Source organism: Hoplias malabaricus, chromosome 8, assembly GCF_029633855.1.
Source record: "Hoplias malabaricus isolate fHopMal1 chromosome 8, fHopMal1.hap1, whole genome shotgun sequence".
Classification (NCBI taxonomy): domain Eukaryota; kingdom Metazoa; phylum Chordata; class Actinopteri; order Characiformes; family Erythrinidae; genus Hoplias; species Hoplias malabaricus.
In genome coordinates, this window is record NC_089807.1 from 32,506,325 (window position 1) to 32,530,577 (window position 24,253).

The 24,253-nt window shown below is 37.6% G+C and overlaps 2 protein-coding genes across 5 annotated transcripts in view; both read left to right on the top strand.

Annotated features, from left to right (window-relative positions):
- ptk7b (protein tyrosine kinase 7b) overlaps positions 1-11,877 on the top strand; it is a 107,752-nt gene extending 95,875 nt beyond the window's left edge. Inside the window, exons 15-20 of the mRNA XM_066678883.1 lie at positions 4,121-4,273; positions 4,762-4,994; positions 6,799-6,879; positions 7,000-7,151; positions 8,595-8,773; positions 9,366-11,877. Coding sequence (XP_066534980.1) covers positions 4,121-4,273; positions 4,762-4,994; positions 6,799-6,879; positions 7,000-7,151; positions 8,595-8,773; positions 9,366-9,526 — 959 coding nt within the window. The 3' untranslated portion in view covers positions 9,527-11,877. The remainder of the gene's footprint in view (positions 1-4,120; positions 4,274-4,761; positions 4,995-6,798; positions 6,880-6,999; positions 7,152-8,594; positions 8,774-9,365) is intronic.
- A 2,342-nt stretch (positions 11,878-14,219) lies between these two features.
- srfb (serum response factor b) overlaps positions 14,220-24,253 on the top strand; it is a 30,497-nt gene continuing 20,463 nt past the window's right edge. For 3 of the 4 annotated variants that reach the window (XM_066678652.1, XM_066678653.1, XM_066678651.1), the window contains exons 1-2: positions 14,220-15,315; positions 23,160-23,426. In XM_066678652.1, the coding sequence (XP_066534749.1) occupies positions 14,719-15,315; positions 23,160-23,426 (864 nt within the window). In that variant the 5' untranslated portion in view covers positions 14,220-14,718. The remainder of the gene's footprint in view (positions 15,316-23,159; positions 23,427-24,253) is intronic. The other variant, XM_066678650.1, reaches the window with a different exon arrangement.

A 24,253-nucleotide genomic window follows, 5' to 3' on the forward strand; every position in this document is an offset into this window, starting at 1 on the left:
TTGTTGTTGTGACTATATACCATTTGGGCCAGGACAAATGCTTATAGAAATCTACATACATAGACTCCATGGATGACTTACAGATGAAGGGGGGGGGTCTTAATAAGGAGATGAGCTTTCAAAACAGCTCCAGTATGTCTTGGTGGCATTCTACAAGTCTCTGAAATTATATTTGTGGAGCAGATTACTTCTTAATATACCAATCCAATATCTCTGAAATCTGGTGATTTGACAGACAAAATACAAAGATTATCAGTGTTTTCAATGACAAATGTTAAATATAAACAAGCATGTATGCCGGCAAACACTCAAATAAAGCTAAGGCACAGGCATTATTACCACTGGGTCACATTACATTTCTTTTGATTGTACTTTTTAATTGTTTGGCAATGGAAGAGACCTTCTACTCTTTTATTTCTACTTGATACTTCCTGCTTTGTAGACATCATAACTGCTTCTAAAATTACAACTACTTTTCTTGATCCCGCACCAACATTACCTAAAGCTCGTAATTCTCGTGAAATTGATTAATCTTGGACAGGTACCATCTCTGTACAAGACTGCTGCTATCATTAAAAATCCTGGTCCTGACCCATTGGTTTTAGTTATTTATCTATCCATCTCTAACCTCCCTTTCCTGTCCACAGCACTTATGTGAATTGTGTCAAGCCAGCTCCAGTCCTACCTATCTGCTATTACATAGATTTAACATGATTTTTTACAGCTGTGTGGATGACACTCCGATTTACATTAGCTCTAAACCCATTCACTTGGAAAACTGCCCAACAGAAGTTAAAACCTGGAAGAACTTTCTCATGTTAAACAGTGATAAATGTAAAATATTTTTTACGGGGATCTGAGCATCCTCCTTTACTCAACCCTTTTATTTAGTGCACACATCAACCCTGTATTAGAAATGTCTTTCTTCCAACTCTGTAACATTGCAAAATCCCTTATTTATTAATTCCTTTCTAGCTTCCTGGACTACTGTAGTTAACGTCTTGCTGGTACAACCTCCTCTCGCTTACACAAACTCAAAATGGTACGGAAATCTGCTGCTCATCCTTGCCCACTCTCATCAACATATTACACCTGTCCTGCAACATTTCCACTGGCTCGCATATCACATAAATTCAAAATTCTTCTCCTGATTTAAAAAGCGCTACATAAAAATGTCCCTTTCTACTGGTCTCACCTATTATTCTTTATACAATCCAACTTGCACTCTCAGACCATCTTCTGTTATGTTACTCACTATTACCTCATCCAACCTAGATGGATTTGGGATTCATGCTTTTTTTCTAGGCTTGCCCCCCAACTCCACATTTACGTAGATCTTTTCTAGTTCTGTATTGTTTTTGCCTGTGATTTGCCTGTTTTCCTAATTGATTTGTTTTGAAAAATTGTAAGCATATAAGTGCTATATAAGTATAAGATATCATAATTCTTATTGCATTGTCCTTATGAACTAGATTTGGAGTTTTAGTTTGGAGATGTTGTCTTTGTATTTTAAGCAAAAGCAATTTTTTTATTTTCATCTTTTATTTTTCAAAATAACAAAAAAAAAGGAAAAGGGCCTGAAGCAAAACTTTGCGCACCCTGCATGGTTAATAATTAGTAGTACCCCCATGGCAAGTATCACAGCTTGTAAACACTTTGTAACCAGCCAAGAGTCCATCAGTTCTTGTTTGAGGGATTTTCCATTCTTCCTTGCAAAAGTCTTGCAGTTCTGTAAGATTTCTGGGACGTCTTGCATTCACTGCTCTTTTGAATTTTATCCACAGATTTTCAGTGATGTTCAGATTAGGGGACTGTGAGGGCCATGAAAAAACCTTCAGCTTGCACCATTTGAGGTAGTCTACTGTGGATTTTGAAGTGTGTTTAGAATCATTATCCATTTGTAGAAGTCATCCTCTTTTTTCCAATTTTAGCTTTTTTTACAGATGGTGCTTCCAGAATTTTGATGGAATCCATTCTTTCTTCTACCTGTGAAATGTTCCAAGTTTCAACACAACCCCAACGCACGATTGATCCACCCTTATGCTTAATACTTATGCTTAACCCTTGTTCTTTTCATGATATTCTGTGCTCATTGCAGTCAAAGAGTTCTATTTTAACCTCATTGGTCCACAGGACTTGTTTCCAAACTATATCAGGCTTTGTTTAGATGTTTTTTGCAAACTTCTGATGCTGATTTTTTTGGTGAGGATGCAGGAAAGGTTTTCTTCTGATGGCTCTTTCATGAAGGCCATATTTGTACAGGTGGCACTGAACAGTAGAACAATGTACCGCAACACCAGAGTCTGCTAAATCTTCCTGAATGTTTTTTGCAGTCAAGCGGAGGTTCTGATTTGTCTTTTTAGCAATCCTACGAATATCTCTCTCTGAAATTTTTCTCTGACTTCCACACCTCCACTGTTCCTGTTAACTGCCATTTCTTAATTACATTTCAAACTGAGGAAATGACAACCTGAAAACGCTTTGCAATCGTCTTATAGCCTTCCCCTGCTTTGTCGGCCTCAACAGTTTTCATTTTTAGAGTGCTAGGCAGTTGTTTAGAAGAACCCATGGTAATAAAATATTTGGCCAAAGGCTGAATACCCAGTGTTTATTTATTTATTTATTTATTTATTTTTTCCATTTTTGCCACTTTTCACCACTGCATAATTTAGATAGACTAAATGTATTTTCTATTTAAAAATATTATTTGAACACAACAGACATATGAACAAAGCACAATATAATTTAAAATAACTTACTAAATACAAAAAAATGCAGGATGACTAACATAAATAAGACTAACATACATCTCTGTATCTCAATAACAAAAAAGTAACGTGCACAGAGAGAAGAAACGAGAGAGGGAACGAGTGAGAGTGTACCCACATGTGCACGCTGAGAAGCTTTGTGCCTTGCTGTAATCTTGTAAACATCTGGTCTTCTGTTCTATACTCTTTCTGAATAAAAGCTGGGAAAATGGTGAGAATTACCAGAAAAATGACGAGTTAAAGTTGGTATTACACTGGAACAGTTGCAACTAGCCCTGAAGCTAATGAAGGAGTAAAGTTGTGCTCTGGTTCCCATTATTGTCTTTTCAGTTGTTGGAGAGAGCAACAAAAGTTTTTTTTTTGTTTTCTTTTTATTTATGTATTTTTTTTCCTCTCTGCCCAACGTGTGTCACCCAGTCACGTTCATGCTGAGTGATAACACAATTATCGCTGCCTTCAGAACCATATTGAGCAGTGATTTCGCACACAAGCCAATCTTTTCATAGTATTTTAAATTGTAGATGGTGAAAAACTTAAATTCTTTGCAGTCTTTCACTGAAACATGTTCTGTTTGAAACTGTTGACAAATCATTCACAAATATATGCAGAAATTGTTCACAAAGATGGAGTCTTTGTTGGAAGGTCCTTTTCTATCTTTTATATTCACCTCAGTTTTGTGTGACATGAATTTTCTATAAACCACTCATTCTTACTTTACCCCATTCCAACTTTGTGCGTGTGTTGCAGGCATCAGATTTTAAATTAGTGTATGTTTAGAGAACACCATCATATTGGTCAGTGAAAACATCGGAAATGGATTCTTCATAGATTTGTTCATTTAATAAAGGTTTAAGAGAATAAACAAAACACATATTGATGTTTATGTTGCATATTGCCATTGCCCCAAGTGTTCTGAAAATGGGGTTTGTATATAATTTGCATATTAATCTACTCATTCATTCACCCCTCGTGCCTTGTCAATGTCATTGCTATCTACTGCAAGTCTTTGGTGGTCAGTAAGAATATCTTATTTGATTTGTATGTGAACAAGTGAATCCAAGCTACACCAGCAAAATGCTCCCTGCAGCAAAGGAAAATGACTAGCTTTCCACACTGTTTACATATATTTATTCATGTTTTTCATTTAAATTTTCACTGATCTGTCAGTCAATTAAACTGTTCAGTGAATTCAATATAAAGGCAGAACTGTGCACAGAATACTCCAGCTCCACGTGCTGATGTCTTTTCTAACAAAAATATAAACAAATTAGGCATTGTCCCAAATACACTGGGAAAAGATTTTAATGGGTTGAAGAATTACATAATTTTTCTTTCTGGCTGTTTTCCTCCAGGAGATGCTGTGCAGCAAAATGGTCAAACTGCAGCAGAGATCCAAGAAGTGGCCCTCACAAACCTCGGAACCATGACAACCACCGAGAAACAGCATAGCAACACTGACAAGCTACACTTCCCCAGAGCAAACTTACAGACCATTACTATACTGGGTAATATATCTAACATACACACACACACACACACACACTCACGCATACATACATGCATACATACACACATACTGTATATACATAAACACTGGCCTCAGAATAGTTAAAAGTACAGCTAATAAACATCATCATCTTCTCTGTTGAAGATCTGGATTAAAAAGCAGGATAAAAGTGTTCAAAGCAGGATAAAAGTGGTATCAACACAGGCACTCTCTATAGTTTGTGAGGGGCATTTTCCTATAATTAATAAAATTAAGACAGTTTTGAGTAACTTACTTGATGTTCTCCTACAAATGCCTTTAAATATCATCAGTGACTGACAATGTCCATGGTGTAGTTGTCTGTTTTATTGTTGTTGTCTTTTGGTTTATATTAAATTTTTATATTTATGACTGTGTGTATGTGCGTGCGTATATGTGTGTATGTGTATATGTGTGTATATGCACTTGTGTATATATGTGGGTTCTTTTTCTTTTGTGTGTGTGCAGGTAAAGGGGAGTTCGGGGAGGTGTTATTGGCTAAAGCTTTGGGAATTGAAGAGGGAGAGGAGGAGACGGTGGTTCTGGTGAAAAGTCTTCTGAGCAGAGATGAGCTCTTGCAGGCTGATTTTAAACGGCAGGCCGAAATGTTCAGTAAACTCAGTCACTCTAATATCGTCCGGCTGCTCGGCCTCTGTCAAGACTCCGAACCACACTTTATCATCCTGGAATATGTAGACCTGGTAAAAAAAAAAAAAAAGCCTTTTCAACAATACATACATTAAACAAGTAATCAGTAATATTCACACAGCATATAATATTTAATGTATAACCATATAAACAATATTTATGAATTTGATTAATTATTACCAAAATGCAGAAGGGGTTAATTACTATTATATAGCCTGTGATATTTTCGCAGGAAGGATAACAAACAATATTTAAGCACATGGTTAATAATTACACAAGTTTGTAGTTTGTCAACAAAGCAGTTTATTAACTTATAAAACTATTTAAATCTATTTATTTACATGTTATGTCTCATTTTTGGTATGGGCTCCATATATGTTCTTTGATTGTGAAAACACTGCAGCCCTTAAATATTTTAAATTCAAATTATAACTGTTGGAAGTTTTGTAAATGCAAAATCAGACTTGCTCCCTACCTATGTTTAAGGCCTATTTTAGTGTACACACACACACACACACACAAACACAAACTACATTTCTGGACAATTTGGGACGCTCTGCAAAATGTAAATGAAAATGAATGCAATGAGGTGCAAATAATTTGAACATTTTTTACTGAAAATAATACAAAGACAATATTTAAATGGAAAGATATTTCAATTTCAAATGTTGAATCATATTTGTTTCTATTTTTTAAATATATAATATCAATTTTATATTTGACGCTTGCATGGAACCTGGAAACAACAGATTGGGAAAAGTTGTTTTATTCTTTAAAAAAGGGTTAAAAAGAGGATCTCAGAAAGGCTGAGTCTTTCAGAATGGGAGGGGGCACTCTTCTGAAATGGACAAATAGTGAAATAATTCAAGAGTCACATTTCTCAACAAAAAATAGTGAAGAACTTGGGAATTGTATCATCTACAGTACATAATATCAGCAAAAATGTTAATAACCTGCAGAAATTATTATTATGCAAGGCCTAAAATCAATACTTGCTGACTGTGGTTTTCTGGTCCTCAGGAGGCACTGAATTAAAATTAGACACAATTTTGTAGTGGAAATCACTGCATGGGTGCTGAAATGTTTTTTCCAAAAACTATTGTCACAGAACCCATTTTGTTAAACTCAGTTAAAACTCACAAATGAAGAGGGATCATCCAGCTTGTATAAGCACATAGTTCAAAAGCCAGCATCCATTGGTATGAGGGTTCATTAATGCACATGGCATGGATGATGTGCACATCTGTGAAAGTGTCATTAATGCTGAATGATAGTTTTTGGAGCAACATGCTGCCTTTCAGGCAACTTATTCTACTGGGAAGGCCTTGCTTGCAAGACAAGGACAATCTATATTCTGCATGAATTGAGACAGCTTGTCTCGGGTCTAGGTGCTAAACTAGTAGGTATGCCATTAGAACTGTATGTTCACATAGGTCAGTGTTAAATTACCCTTACAATAAATTACTTTAATAATTTGCCACTTTGTAACTGCGGTGTACTGTGATCAGATCTCATTTACACTACACCCACGTTGCCTCAGTGAGCTTTTCTCTGGTGTCACTTACTGGTGTAGTCCCATCTGAATATGCTAAATCTGTTTGCACTAAACTGGGCAGCTTGGGAGATGTTTTGCCATTTTTCATCAGATTTAGATCTATATTGAACACATTTATATCATTATCTGAATTTCATATGCACATTAAGCTCACATTTTTTATATTTGGTGTTTATAGAAGCTGAAGCTGCACCTTCTTTATGTTGGACCTGGTACTTGTTGCTCTGGTGTAAATGTACAATCTATTTAGAGCAGATAAAAAAAACTGTTTTACCTATATTATTGAGTCCTTTGTTTTCCAGGGTGATCTCAAGCAATTTCTGAGTATATCAAAAAGCAAAGATGAGAAACTCAAACCACAACCCCTCAGCACCAAAATGAAAGTAAGCACTTTTTCATTAACCTCATAACTACTGCTAAGAAAAGCGGTTATGTCTGAAAGGTAATATTTAGTGATTGGTTCTCTCACCTCATGCTCTCTTTGTCTCTCTTCTTTTGTTCAGGTGTCCATCTGTGCCCAGGTGGCTGCTGGGATGGAGCATCTGTCTAACCAGCGTTTTGTTCACAAAGACCTGGCCACTCGAAACTGCCTGATAAGTGGCCAAAGACAAGTCAAAGTGTCCGCGCTGAGCCTCACCAAGGACGTCTATAACAGGTACATACATACATACATACACAGACATGCCACAAAACACATTTGCACGCAAAAATAGGTATGCCACAACAAAAATTCACACTCTGGGGGTCCTGAACATTGATGAATAAGTTGAAAGGGAGCTACTAAATTATGCAGAGCAAAAAGGTAATGATTTCTGTAATTGTAGAAATTGAGGGGAGCTGATAAATTGGAAAATGAGTGCAGAAACTAGGTCTTTTTAATGTCTTGTCTGATCAGTGTATATTCACAATATACAACAAGTGTGCAACAGCAAATAAGGAAAGTGAACTCATGGCCCATTTAACTATTCTGTATACCAAATACAGTACTCTGCACAATCTCATGTACTTGATCCAGTTTGAATTATTGTATATCTGGTCAGTAAACATGTTTTTTGTTTTGAAAAGTCTCTGTAACATTAAAATAAAATCTAAACAAGCATCAATGAAATAAACATTCAGATTCAGATATATAAAGTCAGATTTATATATTGAATGACAAATATGCAGGGGCACATTCTTGCATTGTCTGTGGACCTGTGCACATGATGAAAACAAATCTGCTGTGAGAAAGTACTTAATGGTTAACTGGATTTCATCCATATAACCTAGTATAAGACATTAGTACAAAACAATATACAATATTCTCCCCTTGAAAGATTTGCTTATATAGATAAAAAGTTTTTAAAGTTTATTAAGTCTGAGGTAACGGAGGCATTGTGACAAGTATTGTTGTTGTCACACAGCTCTAGGGTCCTGGGGTTGTGGGTTCGAGCCCTGCTCCAGGTGATTGTCTGCGCGGAGTGCATTCTCCCTGTGTCTGCATGGGTTTCCTCCAGGTGCTCCGGTTTCCTTGGTCCAAAAGTGCATATTGGTACATGGATTGGCTACTCAAAAATGTCCATAGTTGTGAATGTGTGTGCGTTGCTGTACAAAGAACAGGTTGTGTCCCCACCTTGCACCGAGTGATTCCGAGTGGGCTCCAGACCCACCGTGACTCTGAACTGAAAAAGCAGTTACAGATAATGAATGAATGAATCGTGTCTCAGGCAAGTTCTCAAACCTGCTGTCAGAGATCTGTGGAAGTGTAGTTTTTTGGTATTAATGTGGATAACACTGCAGAATATAAACAATGGTATTTATTTTTTAATATGGAACAGCTGTCATCTTTTTAAACCACGTGCATTATTATGCTTTGTCATTTACTAAATAAGACTGGAGTGGAAGGAAAAAAGTTGACACATACCTGAAATTATACAGAGCCCATAGAGGAACAAAAGAAAAATGCATATACATTTTATAAAAGGGATTTTTAATAGGATTTTAATGTCTATTAGAAGTCCTGGAATAAACTCTTATTGTAACTACAGTGATTGTTCATGAAATCACAATGCAACAACTGTATATATGTGTGTGCGTGTGTGTATTTGTTTGTGAGAAGTGAGTATTACCACTACAAGCAGAAGTGGGTCCCACTGCGTTGGCTCCCTGCTGAGTCTGTACTTGATGACGATTTTTCCACCAAATCTGATGTTTGGGCGTTTGGGGTCCTGATGTGGGAGGTTTTCAGCCATGGGGATCTTCCCTACTCTACACAAAGCCATGAGGAGGTACTGGAAGGTAAGAAAACACACACACACACAAACATATCTCAGGACAATAGCATTTTGATCATATTTACCATAATGAAAGTGTTATGTAGCTTTAAATATGAAGAACAGATCATCATTTCTAAACCTACATGTCACCTACGTAAGGCTACAAGACACTTAGGGTTGCTATGAAAATATAAAAAATATTAAAGTCATTGTCATCATGAAGATTTCACTGACTGCACTGTACTGAGCAAAATGCTAGCTTTAAGAAAAAAAATGTAAACACTTTGCTCATCAAATTTGGACATAATTGGTTTTAACATATAAATTAATTTCCATTATTTAACTAATTTTCTGAATCTGAAGTTCTAAAGGTTTAAAGAACACATTGCAGAATGCATATATTAGGAAATGTATTTTTTTTTAAGTTAAATACATACAAATGTCTGCATTTCCTCATGAGCACTGCTGAAACTCTTACACTAGTAAAGACTGAAGCATAAAAACATAGCATAAGAGCTAGATGTAGTCTAGAGGACAATGTGACCAAAAGACCAGCAGTTGCATTGAAGCAGCACTTAATTTCTAACTTTTTCATCTCCTCTACTATGTCTCAGAACTTCAGGCTGGAACTCTGAAGCTTTCGGCTCCTGAGGACTGTCCATCTAAAATCTACAAACTGATGAGCCACTGCTGGGCTGCCAGCCCTAAAGAGCGGCCGTCTTTCAGTGAGCTGGTCCAAGCCCTTGGGGGCATTCCTCTTGACAGCAAGGTGTGAGATTCCACCTGTTGTGGTGGAACCAAACCTGACAATTTCTGCTGATACAATCACAGATTCAGACTGGGTCTCGCACATTTCAGGGAGTGAGACTGTATGAATGGCCGGTAGAGAAGTGGATTTCAAGCATTCTGTCAGTATTGAGGTGTGTGTGTGTGTGTGTGTGTGTGTGGAGGGGGGTTGAAGAGCACTGAGTTTTATTTGCCTTAACCATGGCATGAAAGGACAGTCCATTGCCCCTTTGATTACCTGTTATTTTTTATCTTGGTTATGAGCTTCTTCTATCCGGAGATTCTACTCCTTCTCTAAAGCCTCATTTAATTATAGGAGCTACTTCTGTCAGAGGAGTGATATTTAATCTCCACCTTTCACCGCCACCAGTGCAGGACAATCACAGCCCATAAACATAAGGGGCAAAAAATCCTGGGAGCTGACCACAGTCCAGTGTTCAACCTGACAACATGCTGATGCTAGGCTCAAGGACTTGAAGTTGCTGTGCATGTTTTTTTCAGCGTATGTATTTGTGAGTGTGTGTGTGTGGGGGGGGTTATCTGAGTTGTGGATCAAGGCATACATCAAACAGAACAAGGTTTGTCATGAAGGGTAATGGCCTGTTACTTAAGGCTCTAAGTTCAAGACACTCTGAACATGGAGAATATACAGAACAAAATATTAAATAAGTAAAGTAAATGTTTTTTGTGTATGTTGCAAGGAATCTATGTGTTTATATTATGACTGTACGTAAATATTTTAATATCTACATTTTTTCATTTTTTTTTACCTTGAGGTGCTAAAATGGGACAATAATATTCCAATGGTGGCAACTTGCAATACATCTTATTGCCTAAAATCTTAAAGCCATATTGAAAATAGCAACACTTTATAACCACATCACTGAACTTTTAGTACTTGCTTGGCAAAGTCATTAATACCGAGACTGTGCACTAATTTCATTAAAATGTCATTTTATATAAAAGCTTAATACTTTAACAGAAGGATGTATGAGAGCCTTTATTAATGATGAAGGTTCTGTTTGTTTTTTATATATTTATGTTACTGGAAAGGTACTCTGTGACTCTTATATATGCACCCCAATATTACATTTCATTTGGCACATGTTTTAGGCTGACTGGTGGCAAAAACAGACGTTTCAGTGGTTACTACCAACTGTAAAGACCACAAGTGCCTAGGACAAGGCCTTCATGTTTTTGTTTGTTTATTTGGGTTTTGTGGTTTTTTTTTTTACACCCCCAAATCCAATGAATTTGGGATGTTGTGTAAAGCATAAATAAAAACAGAATATGATGATTTGCAAATCCTTTTCAATCTATATTCAACTGAATACACTACGAAGACAAGATATTTAATGTTCAAATGGATAAACCTTTTTATTTTTGTAAATATTCATTCATTTTGAATTTGAGGCCTGCAACACGTTCCAAAAGAGTTGGGACAGGGGCATGTTTACCACTGTGTTACATCACCTTTCCATTTAACAACACTCAAGTGTTTGGGAACTGAGGACACATTGTTGAAGCTTTGTAGGTGGAATTCTTTCCCACTTTTGCTTGATGTACAACTTCAGTTGCTCAACAGTCTGGGGTCTCCATTGTCATATTTTGCGCTTCATAATGTGCTACACATTTTCAATTGGAGACAGGACTGGACTGCAGGCAGCCCAGTCTAATACCAGCACTCTTTTACTACGAAGCCGCGCTGTGGCTTGACATTGTCTTGCTGAAATGAGCAGGGACGTACCTGAAAAAGACATTGCTTGGATGGCAGCATATGTTGCTCCAAAACCTGTATGTACCTTTCAGCATTAATGGTGCCTTTACAGATGTGCAAATTACACATGCCATGGGCACTAACACGCCCCCATACCATCAGAGATGCTGGCTTTTGAACTTTGTCAAAAAGTCTTTTGTTGCCCCTGTGCCAACTCTTTTGTAACGTGTTGCGAGCCGCAAATTCAAAATGAGTGAATATTTGCAAAAAAAGAATAACGTTGATCCATTTGAACATTAAATATCTTGTCTTTGTAGCGTATTCAATTGAATATAGGTTGAGAAGGATTTGCAAATCATATTATATTTTTATTGTTCTACACGACGTCCCAACTTCATTTGAATTGGGGTTGTAATATTTTTTTTTTTTTTTCTTTTTGTGCAATTGGCTTTATGTTAATGTTATGTAATCCTTTCTTATGATGTTTATTTTTGTATGTGTGTGTTTTTGTTCAGTTCCTCATACCAGTTCCTTAAAAAGTACATTCTACGAAGTCACACCTAGAATGCTTTTATTTTTTTATTATTATTATTATTTTGTTTTAGTCATCTTACTTTATCAAAGGTCACAATAATCATATTGTATGCTGCTCTCATTAAAAGTTCACATTTTTAACAGCACGTTTGTTTGTACTGAATTGAAACACTTTATTCAACTGAAATGCACTAAAATCACACTGCGTTGCTTAAATTATGTCTACAACAGCAGTTCATAGTCTGGGGGCTGTTCTAAGGGGAGGGCAGAAAAATTACAAACCACTTCATAATATACTTTGCACATACAGTATGTGAACAGTTTTTCAAATTTTAAATTGTGCCATTCACACTGAAGTCCAAACCATATATACTTTGGAAGTTTTTAACTGTTTTGGAATTTATACAAAACTATAATTTCTATAATCTGCATGTTCAGCTGCAGTTTAGACCTATCCATTCAGAGATAAAATTAGACATATATCTTATAACTAGTTGTAAGATGGGGACAGCATGTGTCTTAGAGTTAATACATTTGAGAGTTGATCTGGGGTAGGTTTTGTAGTATTAAGATAATTGCTGAGTGAGAGCATCCCATTAAGCATTTTCTGTACCATTTATGATATTCATACTACTACAGAGCTTTTGGAATAGACCCTGGTCTAGAAGGATGGGCAATGCTGCTTGATTTAACTCCATTTCAAATGTACTGTTTCATCTGATCAGTAGAGGGGGCTATGGGCTATGATTGAAGTGTACCCAGTGAAAGTTAATCGGCTACTCTTTTGTTTTTGCCATCTTTCCAAAATCTCTTATTGAAGAGAGCTATATTTTAATAGACATGTTCATGCTTCACTACTATTTGCTAAGCTTTTCTCACTGGCCTTCATGTGACAATATCTGGTTCCCACTATAAAAGGCTGGCAATGTGCTGGACTTATTTATTTTCTGCTCATTTTTGAGTCATCAGTAGGTGTTTACTGGTGCTGGAGTGCTTTGTGACTCCTACGTCATTTGCCATGGAAATGCACTTCAAGTGTTTCTCTATCACACATCTAATATTAAATAATGCATTTTGTAATAGGCTTGTCTTTTACATTTATTATTAAAAATATTAGATACTGTTTTTTTTTTTATTTTAAGACAAATTTACAGGGATGAAATCTGGCAATTTGACTTCCTAATCTGAACTGGTTAAATGGTTGCACTAATTCACTGTAGGTTACTACAGGATCAAGTGAATCTACCTTCAGTCGTCAATCCATGAGGATAGCCCAAATATAATACACTTAATGGTTTCTTTTATTTATTTATGTATTATTTTTCATCACACACTCACACCTAGGGTAAATTTTGAGTGGCCAATCCACCTACCAATGTGTGCTTTTGGTTTGAAGCCAAAGCATCTGAAGGAAAACCACACAGCCACTGGGAGAGCACCCAACCTCCTCACAGTCACCAGAGACTCATACAGAGAGGCTCATACCCCCCACTTACATGTAGCGCCACCCTGCTGCTGCTATTTCTTTTCAGCACTGCAGAAACTGCACTACATAACATTTGGAGTTGGGCATATGTGTATTTAATAGATGTATGAGTTATACTATGTAGCCTTTGGGAAAACCAGTACCAGGTCTCTTGACGTGGAGCACACCAGCTCAATGACACTGCATTTTGTTAAGGCAAATACAAATAAATTCTACTTAACGGTAACTGAGATTCATACATATGCTTTAACTCCGGCCTGCTTCACACTGTCATACTGGGCCACATCTGAGGTAGAGGACCAGAAAACACTAAATGAGTTTTCTTTTACTTTCTTTTTTTTATATTCATAGACCAAGTGTCATTACAATGCAGCAATTCAGTAAACCCCTCGGTCAAATCTTCAATGAATATTTAATTTGTTCCACTTAGGTAGACATTATCTCAATCTCTTACATCTTTACAACAGTTTCCATGGGAACTAGTGGCGCTGCAATTTCCGTCTATTAAAATATGTTAAAAATGGTGTAGGAGTGTGTGTCTTCGTTTAAATGCTCTTTAACTCTATTTTGGTGGCGCTTCACCTAGAATTATTTTTCCTATAATGTGGCTTTTAATTGCCTCAGAAATGCCTAAATTGCCTTTATAATGTCCGGGCTGAAGATAATTAACTGAAATGTTGATGGCATATTTGCTTCAAACTGTGTTTGTCATTCATATTCCAAAATAATTTATGACCAACAGAGTATGTGGAGTCTCCCTCCCCCCGTGATGACGTCGGTATAAGCGCAAACGTTTTGGTATGTATTCAAATTAATGTCGCGCTTCGACCAATGGCGCGCTAAGCCTCTGCCTCACGAACCAACCGGAGGCCGTCACTGTGACTCACCAAATAAGGAGAGACAAGTCCTTAAAAGGAAGCGTTGAATCTCTTTATATGGAGGAAAGTAGATCTGTATGGAGAGATTCGTCCACCGTCGGGGCAGAATATTTCAGTATTAAAGAGTAAAACGTTTTGAATTCGTGCAAAGTCGTCTTTTAGTGTGTTCTAGACGAAAAAGGCGAGGTTGTTGCTGGTTGTTTGCGGACTGCGGTAGACATTTTAGGCGTTTGCCGTGTGAACTACATGACATGGCGGATTAATCGCAAGTGCGCTCTTCGTGTTTTCCTTTTAGAGCGAGAGCTGAGAGTTGTGGATACTGAGCGGGGGGGTAAAGAGAGGTGACTCTGAAGCGGGTCGAAGGGGTTCGGAGGGGGCAGCATCAAGTTTGGAAACTTCACATTGGTGGTCACGGCTCATTTTGAGTGAGTGTATGTGTTCGTGTGTGCGCTGGGGTTTGCATTTGCCTTTATGCCTATTCCGTTGAATGTGTCTACAGCACAATTTAACCCCCACAGGCTGACTGGCTATTCTGGTAGCGTTTTTGGTTCGTGTTACTTCCGAGGATGTTATCAAGCCAGGCGGGCTCTGCGTTGAGTGGCAGCGGCTCGGCGGCGGTTAGCAGCGCAGCTCACGGCGCTGTGGTCGTGGGCAGCGGCGGCGGTGGCGCTGGACTCCGTCCGGCTCTCGCGCGATCGGGCGCTCAGGCGGTTGCCGGTGTAAATATAGCTGCTTTCGGTGGCGGTGCAGCGGTGATGCTGGGGGGTAACGGGCCCGGCAGAAGCGGCGGCTCCACGAGCATGGCCGCGCATCTGGGCACAGGACTGGCGGCAATCCCCGGAAGATTTGAACGCGATAAAGACACGGCTCCCCAAGCGTGCAGTGCCTCCGATGCGGACTCCGATTCTGGGGACGAAGACGAGCCCATGGGCGTGGACAGCAGGCGGAGCGTGAAACGGGAGAGGGCCGAGATGGAGGGCATTGTGGTCGGTCAGGAAGCCGGTTTGCCCCCGGGAGGATACGGTACGGTGAGCGGCGGAGTGGCTGGAGCCAAGCCAGGGAAGAAAACACGTGGACGAGTCAAGATTAAGATGGAGTTTATAGACAACAAGTTGCGACGATACACGACATTTAGCAAGAGAAAGACTGGCATAATGAAGAAGGTAAGTGTGTTGCCCCGAGTTCGTTTTTTGTTTTCAGAGCCCCTCTGTTAACATCAGTTTGTGTGCGAGTGTCCGCATATCTAATGTTTAGATTAATTGCAAGTGAATGCAAACTCATTCTGCACATGGAACAGACCTGTGGGTTTTCTATTCATATTAAATCGTTTTTTTATTATTATATCTGCACAGGATACGTCTTAGAAGAGTTCAGTACAGATCCACAGTGTTCTCTGTGAATGGACTACACTTGGTGTCATTGGACCCCCCCACCCCCAAAAAAAAGAATAAAATAAAATTGTGCCCAGCATTTCACTGTTTTTCAGTGGGATGATGGAATTTTTCTATTGGAAAGTATTAAAATAATTGTTTTCGAGGTAAAAAATAATTGTAAACAGCATTCAACCATAGTGCTAATAAAAGTGACAAACTATAGGTGAAACTTCTGACAGACGTTCATGAACTCAGTGCTGACGGTGTATGTGGGTTGTCTGTGCTGTACATTTAGGTTCACATCTCTCCGTACCTCGGTGGCTCTGTCTTTCTGCAGTAACCCAGACCGTATTTCATATGCTCTCCTCTGACACATGGTGACTGGAAGTCACAACAGACCCCACTGACTGTGAGCTTTAAATAGATTAGAGCAACTGACATTCTGTTTCTGACCAACACCACCACCCTTGTTTCTAACACGCGCAGGATTTGGCCTAGATGAAGAGTATCGCTCATCAGTGGAGCTTAATCCAAATATTTTGGAACACCAGTTTTGAATATTTGGCATTATATTGTTCATCTAATGCTGAAGAACAGCTTAGGTTTTCTTAAATTTCACCACTCATGCAAATTTAAAGTTATCCATGCTCGGACATAAGCGATGTATGTGGTAGAATTTGTTTCATGATTCAGAAAAATCTATTAAAAGAGTGTAAAATTTGAGAAAGATATCAGTAAACAAAATAAGATAATTTGATAGTTTGTTCAGGCGACAAACGATGACCCTTTGTCATTGTCAGAGAAGGCTGCAGTTCCAAGAGTATGCTTTGTAGAACTTTTGAGTTTTACAATATCACTTGTTCATTAAAATGAGTGTCTTTCTGTCTGAGAGAATGGGGACTGAAGGCCCACTCTGCAGTAACCAAGCCTCTCATCAGCAGACAGTATCTAAAGGCTAACTTTTGCTTAAGAGCATGTGTGGACGGGGCGCAGGTCCAAAGTTCTCTTTAGTAATGAGAGCAAGTTTAATTTAGGTGGGTCAGATGGGCAACATTTTGTCAACTGGCTACACTGAAAGGTGACTGCTAATGTTTATCAGAACCCCATTATGCAAAACAGTGTGCCTTGTCAGACTGTAAATGGGTAAAGAACGTTAAAGCTATTAACATTGAAATAATGGAATGGCCGTCCCAGAGTCTTCATCTGAACCTGATCAAGAGTCTCAGAAATCTCTTAAGTGACAAAGTTATGGTTAAGATACACAGGGCAGTACTTACACTGTAGAAGAGTAGTGGAACAAAGTTAAGCCAGAGCAGTTTTTTTTTTTTTTAAGCTAGTGATGTGCTTTGAATGCAGAGTTCTGAAGTCATAAAAATCAAGAGCTTTTATAATTTTTTACAAATATATTTTATTAGTAAACTCTTTCTGCTTTTTTCTAAAATGTTCTAATTATGATCGTTTTATTCTTGATTATATAAATGTCACATTTGCTTTTTTTTTGTGGTTGTACAATATACTTAGATTATGCACTATGCTTCATCTACCTCCCTACTGTTCAGGATAACTAAACTTGTAATTTTAAATCTGAGTGACTATATCACTAGGATTCACGTAGGGCTGTTACATTTGTCTACGTATTAAAGCAATTGATGCTCTGGGGAAATAAAGCAGACCAATGATACACAAATTATACCTTTTCCACGGGTTTACAGTTTTCTACACCTTAATAAAATTTGTGATATGGTGATGTGGTCAAATAATACACCAAAAATCACAGCACTTTGCTTACCCTGTCCAAACAGCCATGCTCAGACTGACCGCTTTCAGCGACTGTTATTTTAATTGAGAATTAGTACCTGTTTACTTCAAATGCCACCGCTCTAAGTTTGAGCGCCAAGCAGTGCAGGGTAAGGAGCGGAAATGCTGTTTTTTTTTTTTGTTTTTTTTTTTTTCACTTCATTTTCACGGCTCTGCATTCTTCTTTCCACAATATTTAATCGGTACACTTGTACCTTCATGCTCGTTGTGTTTATAATGCTCAGTTTTAACCTTGTCTTTCAGCACTCTCACACACGATCCACCACTGTGATTGATGAGACTCAAATGAGGAGCTATCTATAGAAGATTCTGCATAAAATCAGACTGACTCACTTTATTCCAGATATCCATATATTCCATATATTCAGACTCACCGATCACAAACTGAGTAGGTCGTTGTATTTAACAATTTGTGCGATGGTAGGAGCTGGATCCACAGGTGAATGTGCTAATGTACTCAGTGATTTATTTATTTTTTTCTTTTTTCTTTTTAAATTTCATTTTTAATATTCATATGTTCCCATTTTAAGAAGACTGGGTCAACAAAGACTATATTTCAGTATATTGCCTGTGACATGTGAAAACTCTCTGTAGGCAAGTCACTGGCCCAATCAAATTTAAATATAAAACTGACTTTAATTGTAGTACTTTTGAAAAGTACTTGGAAAAAACTTTTAAAAAGACCACCACCACCACCACCACCCACTGGAATGACTTTTGTGCTTTTCTGTAAACATTTCCTTATTGTACATTTTATAGAAAATTTTTGTTTTATACATATAAAACTACCAGGCTGTCTTATTTGTTACTGATTTTGTGGAGCTGATAAGTTATCAGTGCAATATTATTTCATTAAAAAGCAAACACAGATGCACACATTTAACTAAGGGTAGTCTTACCCTTAAGATCTTAAGATCCTCTGGTTGTAATGCTCTCTAACTGGTTTATGCTGTCCAGGTCAGAGCAGCAACAATTACTAATTGACTAGAACCTCTGTAGTAGTAGTAGTAGTGTTGTGGGTGTTGCTCCATTGGCATTTTGATACAGTCACTGTGACCTATAATAGGACGTCACCTGTCCTTGTTTCTATGGTGAGTTTATAACCCTTTTTGCATGTGCCTGACAGTTGTCTGTCTGGGCAGGTGATGTTACAGCAGAGTAGTCTGGGAAAGCATCGTTTGTTCTTCCAGCATGTTGATCATAACCACCTGCTGGATTGTTATTGCACACATCTCTAACCAACAGATTTTGGGTGCCTCACACTGTCTGGTTAGAATTAATCTGTTCAGAATGTGTGTTAATCTGGATACTTATCCTAAATATGATATTTATTTTTTCTTCACATGTAAAACATTTGCAATACAATTTAAATATAAAAAAGCTGTTATATGTAAAATGTCTATATAAAAATCAGGTGACAGTTGCTCTTGTCATGGTGGAGCAGCACGTGGCTGCCTGTGCAGTCAGGTGATTTGTACAGTAAGATTGAGAGGAGAGCATACCAATGCTTTAGAGCGTTCTTACTATGAGCCAGAATTGTCCTCAGCTTAGCATTCCTGCACCCCTAACAACACATAAATTCAGCCTCAGTATAAAAAAAGAACTCCTACCTGCAGGAATATCATGACAGTATAATCTTCTTTTTTAATGGCTTGTCTGCTGGCACAAATTCTAACTTTTTGTGTGTGAGAAAACTAGGGAGAGTTTATTTATTTTAATGTTTATTCAGGCCATGTCAGCTAATATATTCAGTGCAATCAATGGTTTGTTTTCAAAACCAGCAAAATGGCAACAGATTGGAACACATTATCTCCTGAGTTTGCTCAGGAGTTCTGAGTTGGTTAATCATTGTGGTATCAATTTACACCTTTCTTAAGCTGCTTATTTTGGAGCCCAGTTTTATAAAAATGTAGTACTGTGCTATCTAAGAATCAGGGACCAAGCTTGTTATTCTTTTCAGTGTGCGACCAAACTCGGCTTATCCTCGCTGCTCCTCACAGTCTAAATATGCATCTGTACTTTTGCTCAATACTGATGCAGTGTCCAGGCAACCATCTGTCCCTTTTCAATAGATACTGTTGCTGAAGCTGACATTTTGATTGAGCACACCATTTAAGCGTAGATCCTGGGTCTGTATAAAAAAAAACCCGCCATTCAAGAATGGCCAAGCACAAGGGCAGAGATATAATATATATATATATACACACACACACACACACACAATATTCGAAGTTCATCACTTAAAATCAGCAATCATATACCAAGGTGATGAGAGTTAGTGAACACAGCATACACCCCTGACAGAAGTTTAAAGTTTTTCAGGAGCAAAGGTAGCACAAACTTTTTCTAATGGGATTTTTAAGTGTCATGTATGTGACTGCTCATGGTCTTAAATCAGAGGTTTAAGTTGCTCAAAACTGATTCATAATCATGTACTCCATGCATATTGCCTTGAAGACCAATGTCCTTTTTGGAATTTGAGCCACTTTGTCTGCTGTAGTAGTTAATGTGACTTGTTTGCCACACCAACAAATGTGTAATCATCTACGGTAGTTGGTGGGTTTATTTTTTATTAATTTATATAGACTCTTAGTGGCAGGAAATCCATCCAAAATATCAAGTGTGTTAGTACAGTGCTATAGATCTATAAAACACTGTAGAGAGGAAATCGATATGGTTTGTTGGTTTATTAAACGGCAAGTGTTGTGCAGATTATCCTTGCTTGAGTGCAGATTTGTTTGTTTATAGCTGGGAATTGCCCTCTACTCCTTAATTTTATCTACACAATACAGCATTTTGCTTTCAGTGATATTAATTTTGCTCTGATTCATTTCAAAGAACATAAATTGTTAGACGTTGTTTTCTTGGTGCTCTTTTGATGATGCCCTTTTCCTTTGCTTTGGCCTGTAAATATCCTCCACCTGGCTAATGACTCAGTGCATTTTAGGTTCTGAGGCACTGTCTCTGAATGTGAACATGTCCTGTGTAGTTCTCTGCAATTAATAATTGCTGTGGTATAAAAATGATATATATATTAATAATACGGTAATGAACAAAGTATTGATTATTTTACAGAATGTCTAATTGAGTGTCAATGCACAGATGTTATAGATGGCATTTAAGACTATTGAATTTACTTTCTAAAAAGAAATAATGTAGTGCCAAATGTGACAGGAGAGGTGTAAAACATTCCAAAACTGGACTCTGGAACAGTGTGATCATGTTTTTCAGAGATGTGTTGAATTTGCATTTGGTGGATGACAAAAATCCTACTTTCCAAAGTGCATACAACAAGCAGTAATGTTTGAGATTGGTAATTGGTTTAAGGCTGTTTTTCAAACCTTGGGCAAGATATCTAAATGAAGGTTAATTTTAATGGTACAACATATATGGTTTCTAATTTATGGAAATAGTTTGGACAAGGTCGTTTCCTTTGAGAGACTGTGTGCATAAGTAAAGTCCATATGGACATGTTTGGTTGATATGGATAACCTTCTTTGGCCTGCACTGAACAATGACCTCAACCCCGTTGAACATATTTGAAATGTATTGGAAGATTAGAGTATGAAAATCAGTGTCTGACCTCACATGCTCTTTTGTAACTCCATATTAATGCAGCTGGTTTTTGAATAGGTTTTCTAACAAGCTTTTGTAGATTAACTGGCCACATGAATGTTTGAAAACATTTACCCGTTCGTAATGACAAAATAGTTTTTTGCTTTTTTGTAATTGGCAGCATTTACATTTTAAAAACTTTTATATTTTAAAAACCTTTCACGCTTACGCTCTGAGAGAATGCCCAGATTGATGCCTGTTGGTTAGTCCCACCTCCAGTACTTATGTCCTATTATAATAAAGGCATGTGCATGAAGTGAACTAGTGGTTGAATTCATCTTATTCAGTGAAAGTGAAGCTTTCACATGCATAACAGGTGTCACTGACATGGTGGAGAATTCTCTGTAGGGAGATGATCCCCTGCACAGCCTCATAATCAGAATGCAGTGGTCATAAATGTTAACTGTTAGCAACATTTAATGTTCTTAAGTTATTTTATATAATGTCTATCAAGAGGCCACTTTGTTTCCAAGAAACCTTGGAGCTGTTCTCATAGTGGTATGGTTTAGTGGTTGGGAAAACGTTGTCAAAAATTGTCTGTCTTGGAATCATACATTTTGAAAGATGCCGAGAAAAAATTCTTCAATCTGTTTTAGCTGGTGTATCCTTTAACAGCTTTTTCTTTAGAAGCATCATTGTCCTGTAATGTTTTGCAATGTGTTGATTATAATCTCATATTAAATAATTGTGCTAAAATATGATCCAGCTGATTGAGGCTAAGATTGTTCAGTGGCCATAGTTACTTACCCAGCAGCCATGTATAGCTTCTTCCATTCTACCACCCCCTTTTCACCATAGAGAACACAATCAGTCTCCCAGTATCAGTGCCCCTATTTCTGGACGTTTATCTTTTGTTATTTTAGTAATGTTTCTGACATTTATCAGGGATTGAGTGTAGCTCTGTTGAACTAAGTCTCTAGTCTTTTTCAATTAAGTAACCCAACACCCACCCTATGTTTCATAAGTTGTTTGTCGATAAACATCAGTGTGAAATGTAAAACCACAAGCTCTCTTCTCTTTACTGACTATCAGCCTTTGGACTTTTTACTTCCACCCTTTAAGATATATCTGAGCTTCAGGTCATGTCTTGGGGCATTTATTTGAACACCAAGGTTATCCACAAGCTGGTGAACAGTATTTTTACACAACTGTTGTTGCCAAATTGGCTTAATCAATTTAGATATTGTACTAGCCTACATTAGTTTGAGCCATGTATGATTTTTTTTTTTTTTTTTTTTTTTTTTTTTTTTTTGAAAATTTGATACAGTGACAACAATATTTTCAGCAGATTCAGTAATAAATTAATTTATCCAAAAAACGCTGTTGCACACTGGCAATATGCAACGGTACAGTAAAACGGAAGGTATGATGCAGTGATCATAAAAAGGAAATGGCGCAGAAGAATAAGCTCGAAATCATGTGGTGCATGTAAACCAGACACTCAGCAGGTTGTTTTTTTTAATATACTTAAAACATATTTAGACCACATTCAAAACATGAGATGGAATTTTGCAGTTATGTTATGAATGTCTTTTAATAAGAAAATGTCTTTAAAAAAGGAAATGGTTTTTATAAATATGTGAATGAATGACTCCTAGACCTGTGTAAGATGTCTAAAATATGCAGAGCTCAGATGTTCCATAGTCTTTAGCTGTAGAACCCCATTACTAAAAACACCATTTTTTTTTTTTAATTCGGACATTTTGTCAAATGCAGTAAAAACAAGAATCAGTGATTTGTTAATTGTTAAACCTGTGTGCATGATTTCTTTCTTCCCCCTCCCCTCTCCATATGTTTAGAAGTTACCATTGACATGGAAGCAAAAATTGGGTTATTTTTGAAAGACATATGCTCCCATAAATTTTGTGCATGATATTGGACGTTTTTTTTAATGTAGAAGCTCTACAACAACATGGGAAATGGGGTTTGTACAAAACATTAAACTGAACTCCTGGTTTCTATATTCATTATGATGTGTAGGAATAATCAGGCAAAATTTGAAAAATGTTTTCTTTTTTTTAAATGCTTTGCAAGGAGGATATAGCAGTTAGTTGTTAAAATCCACTATGTACTAATGAGTATATGAAAATGAAATGATGTACAGGTGTGTAAAATATGTAATAATCAAATGCAGTAACAGTCTCATCCAGCCTTTGTTGTTTTAATCATTAATATCATCTTTTCTTCTCTCCTTGCACCAGGCATATGAGCTCTCCACTCTTACAGGGACCCAAGTTCTGCTGCTGGTGGCTAGTGAAACAGGTCATGTGTACACATTTGCCACACGCAAGCTCCAGCCCATGATCACCAGTGAGACTGGGAAGGCTCTTATCCAGACATGCCTCAACTCTCCAGACTCCCCTCCTCGCTCTGACCCATCCACTGACCAGCGCATGAGTGCCACGGGCTTTGAGGAGACTGACCTCACCTATCAGGTGTCTGAATCGGAGAGCCTTGGAGAAACCAAGGTGAGCACTAGAGTTCTGATTCTTACAAATAAGAATTTGCTACAAGGCTAAGGAACCAGAAATTGACAAATTTTTGGAAATTGGTTGGTCATGTTTGAGTTTCATTTTTTTCCAAGTTAAATGGTTCTTTGAGTGATGTCATAGAGAAACCACTTTTGGTTCTACAAAGAACCATGTAGGGCTGTCCTGAATAGCTGCTTTAAAATTCAGAGGCTGTGCTGCTGTTCCCTATCTCCCACATCCCCACCCCCCAAAAAAGATAACTATAACAAGGAAAGAGAAACTGTGCGCCCCCCCCCACAAATATTTTTGTTTTTATTTGCACCATGGAGATTAACATGTTTTGGCAGCGAGTCAGACAAGGTGGGTCTTATTTCAGCCTTTGTTAAGGCGCCTGTTCAAATATAAAGCTGCTCCAGTCATCAGCTCCACTGGCCTCCGATTCACCATCAGAGTCTGGTTTATAAAGTTAGTTTTTACCAGCTCTGGGCTTGAGGTTAGTAACGAGAGTACAACAGATAACAATGACGGGTAATTACATGAATGAATTTATTAATGCGGCTTGTATGTAACTCTTAGGGTAACAAAGGAGGATCTGAGAGTTAGCTAACATTAGCTGTGTTTAGGTTGAGAAAGCACTCTAACATGCAGCAAGTTAACATTTGTCTCTGGCTGTGTCCCAGACTGCACACTGCTGCATTAAATAGTATCAAAATATATGTCCCCTCCTTAGCAGTGCTTTTTGTAGTGTAGTATGTAAAGTTCCATAGACTATTGTTTGGGACATTCGGGACACTTTATATTGTAACAACGTTTTGGAATTTCCA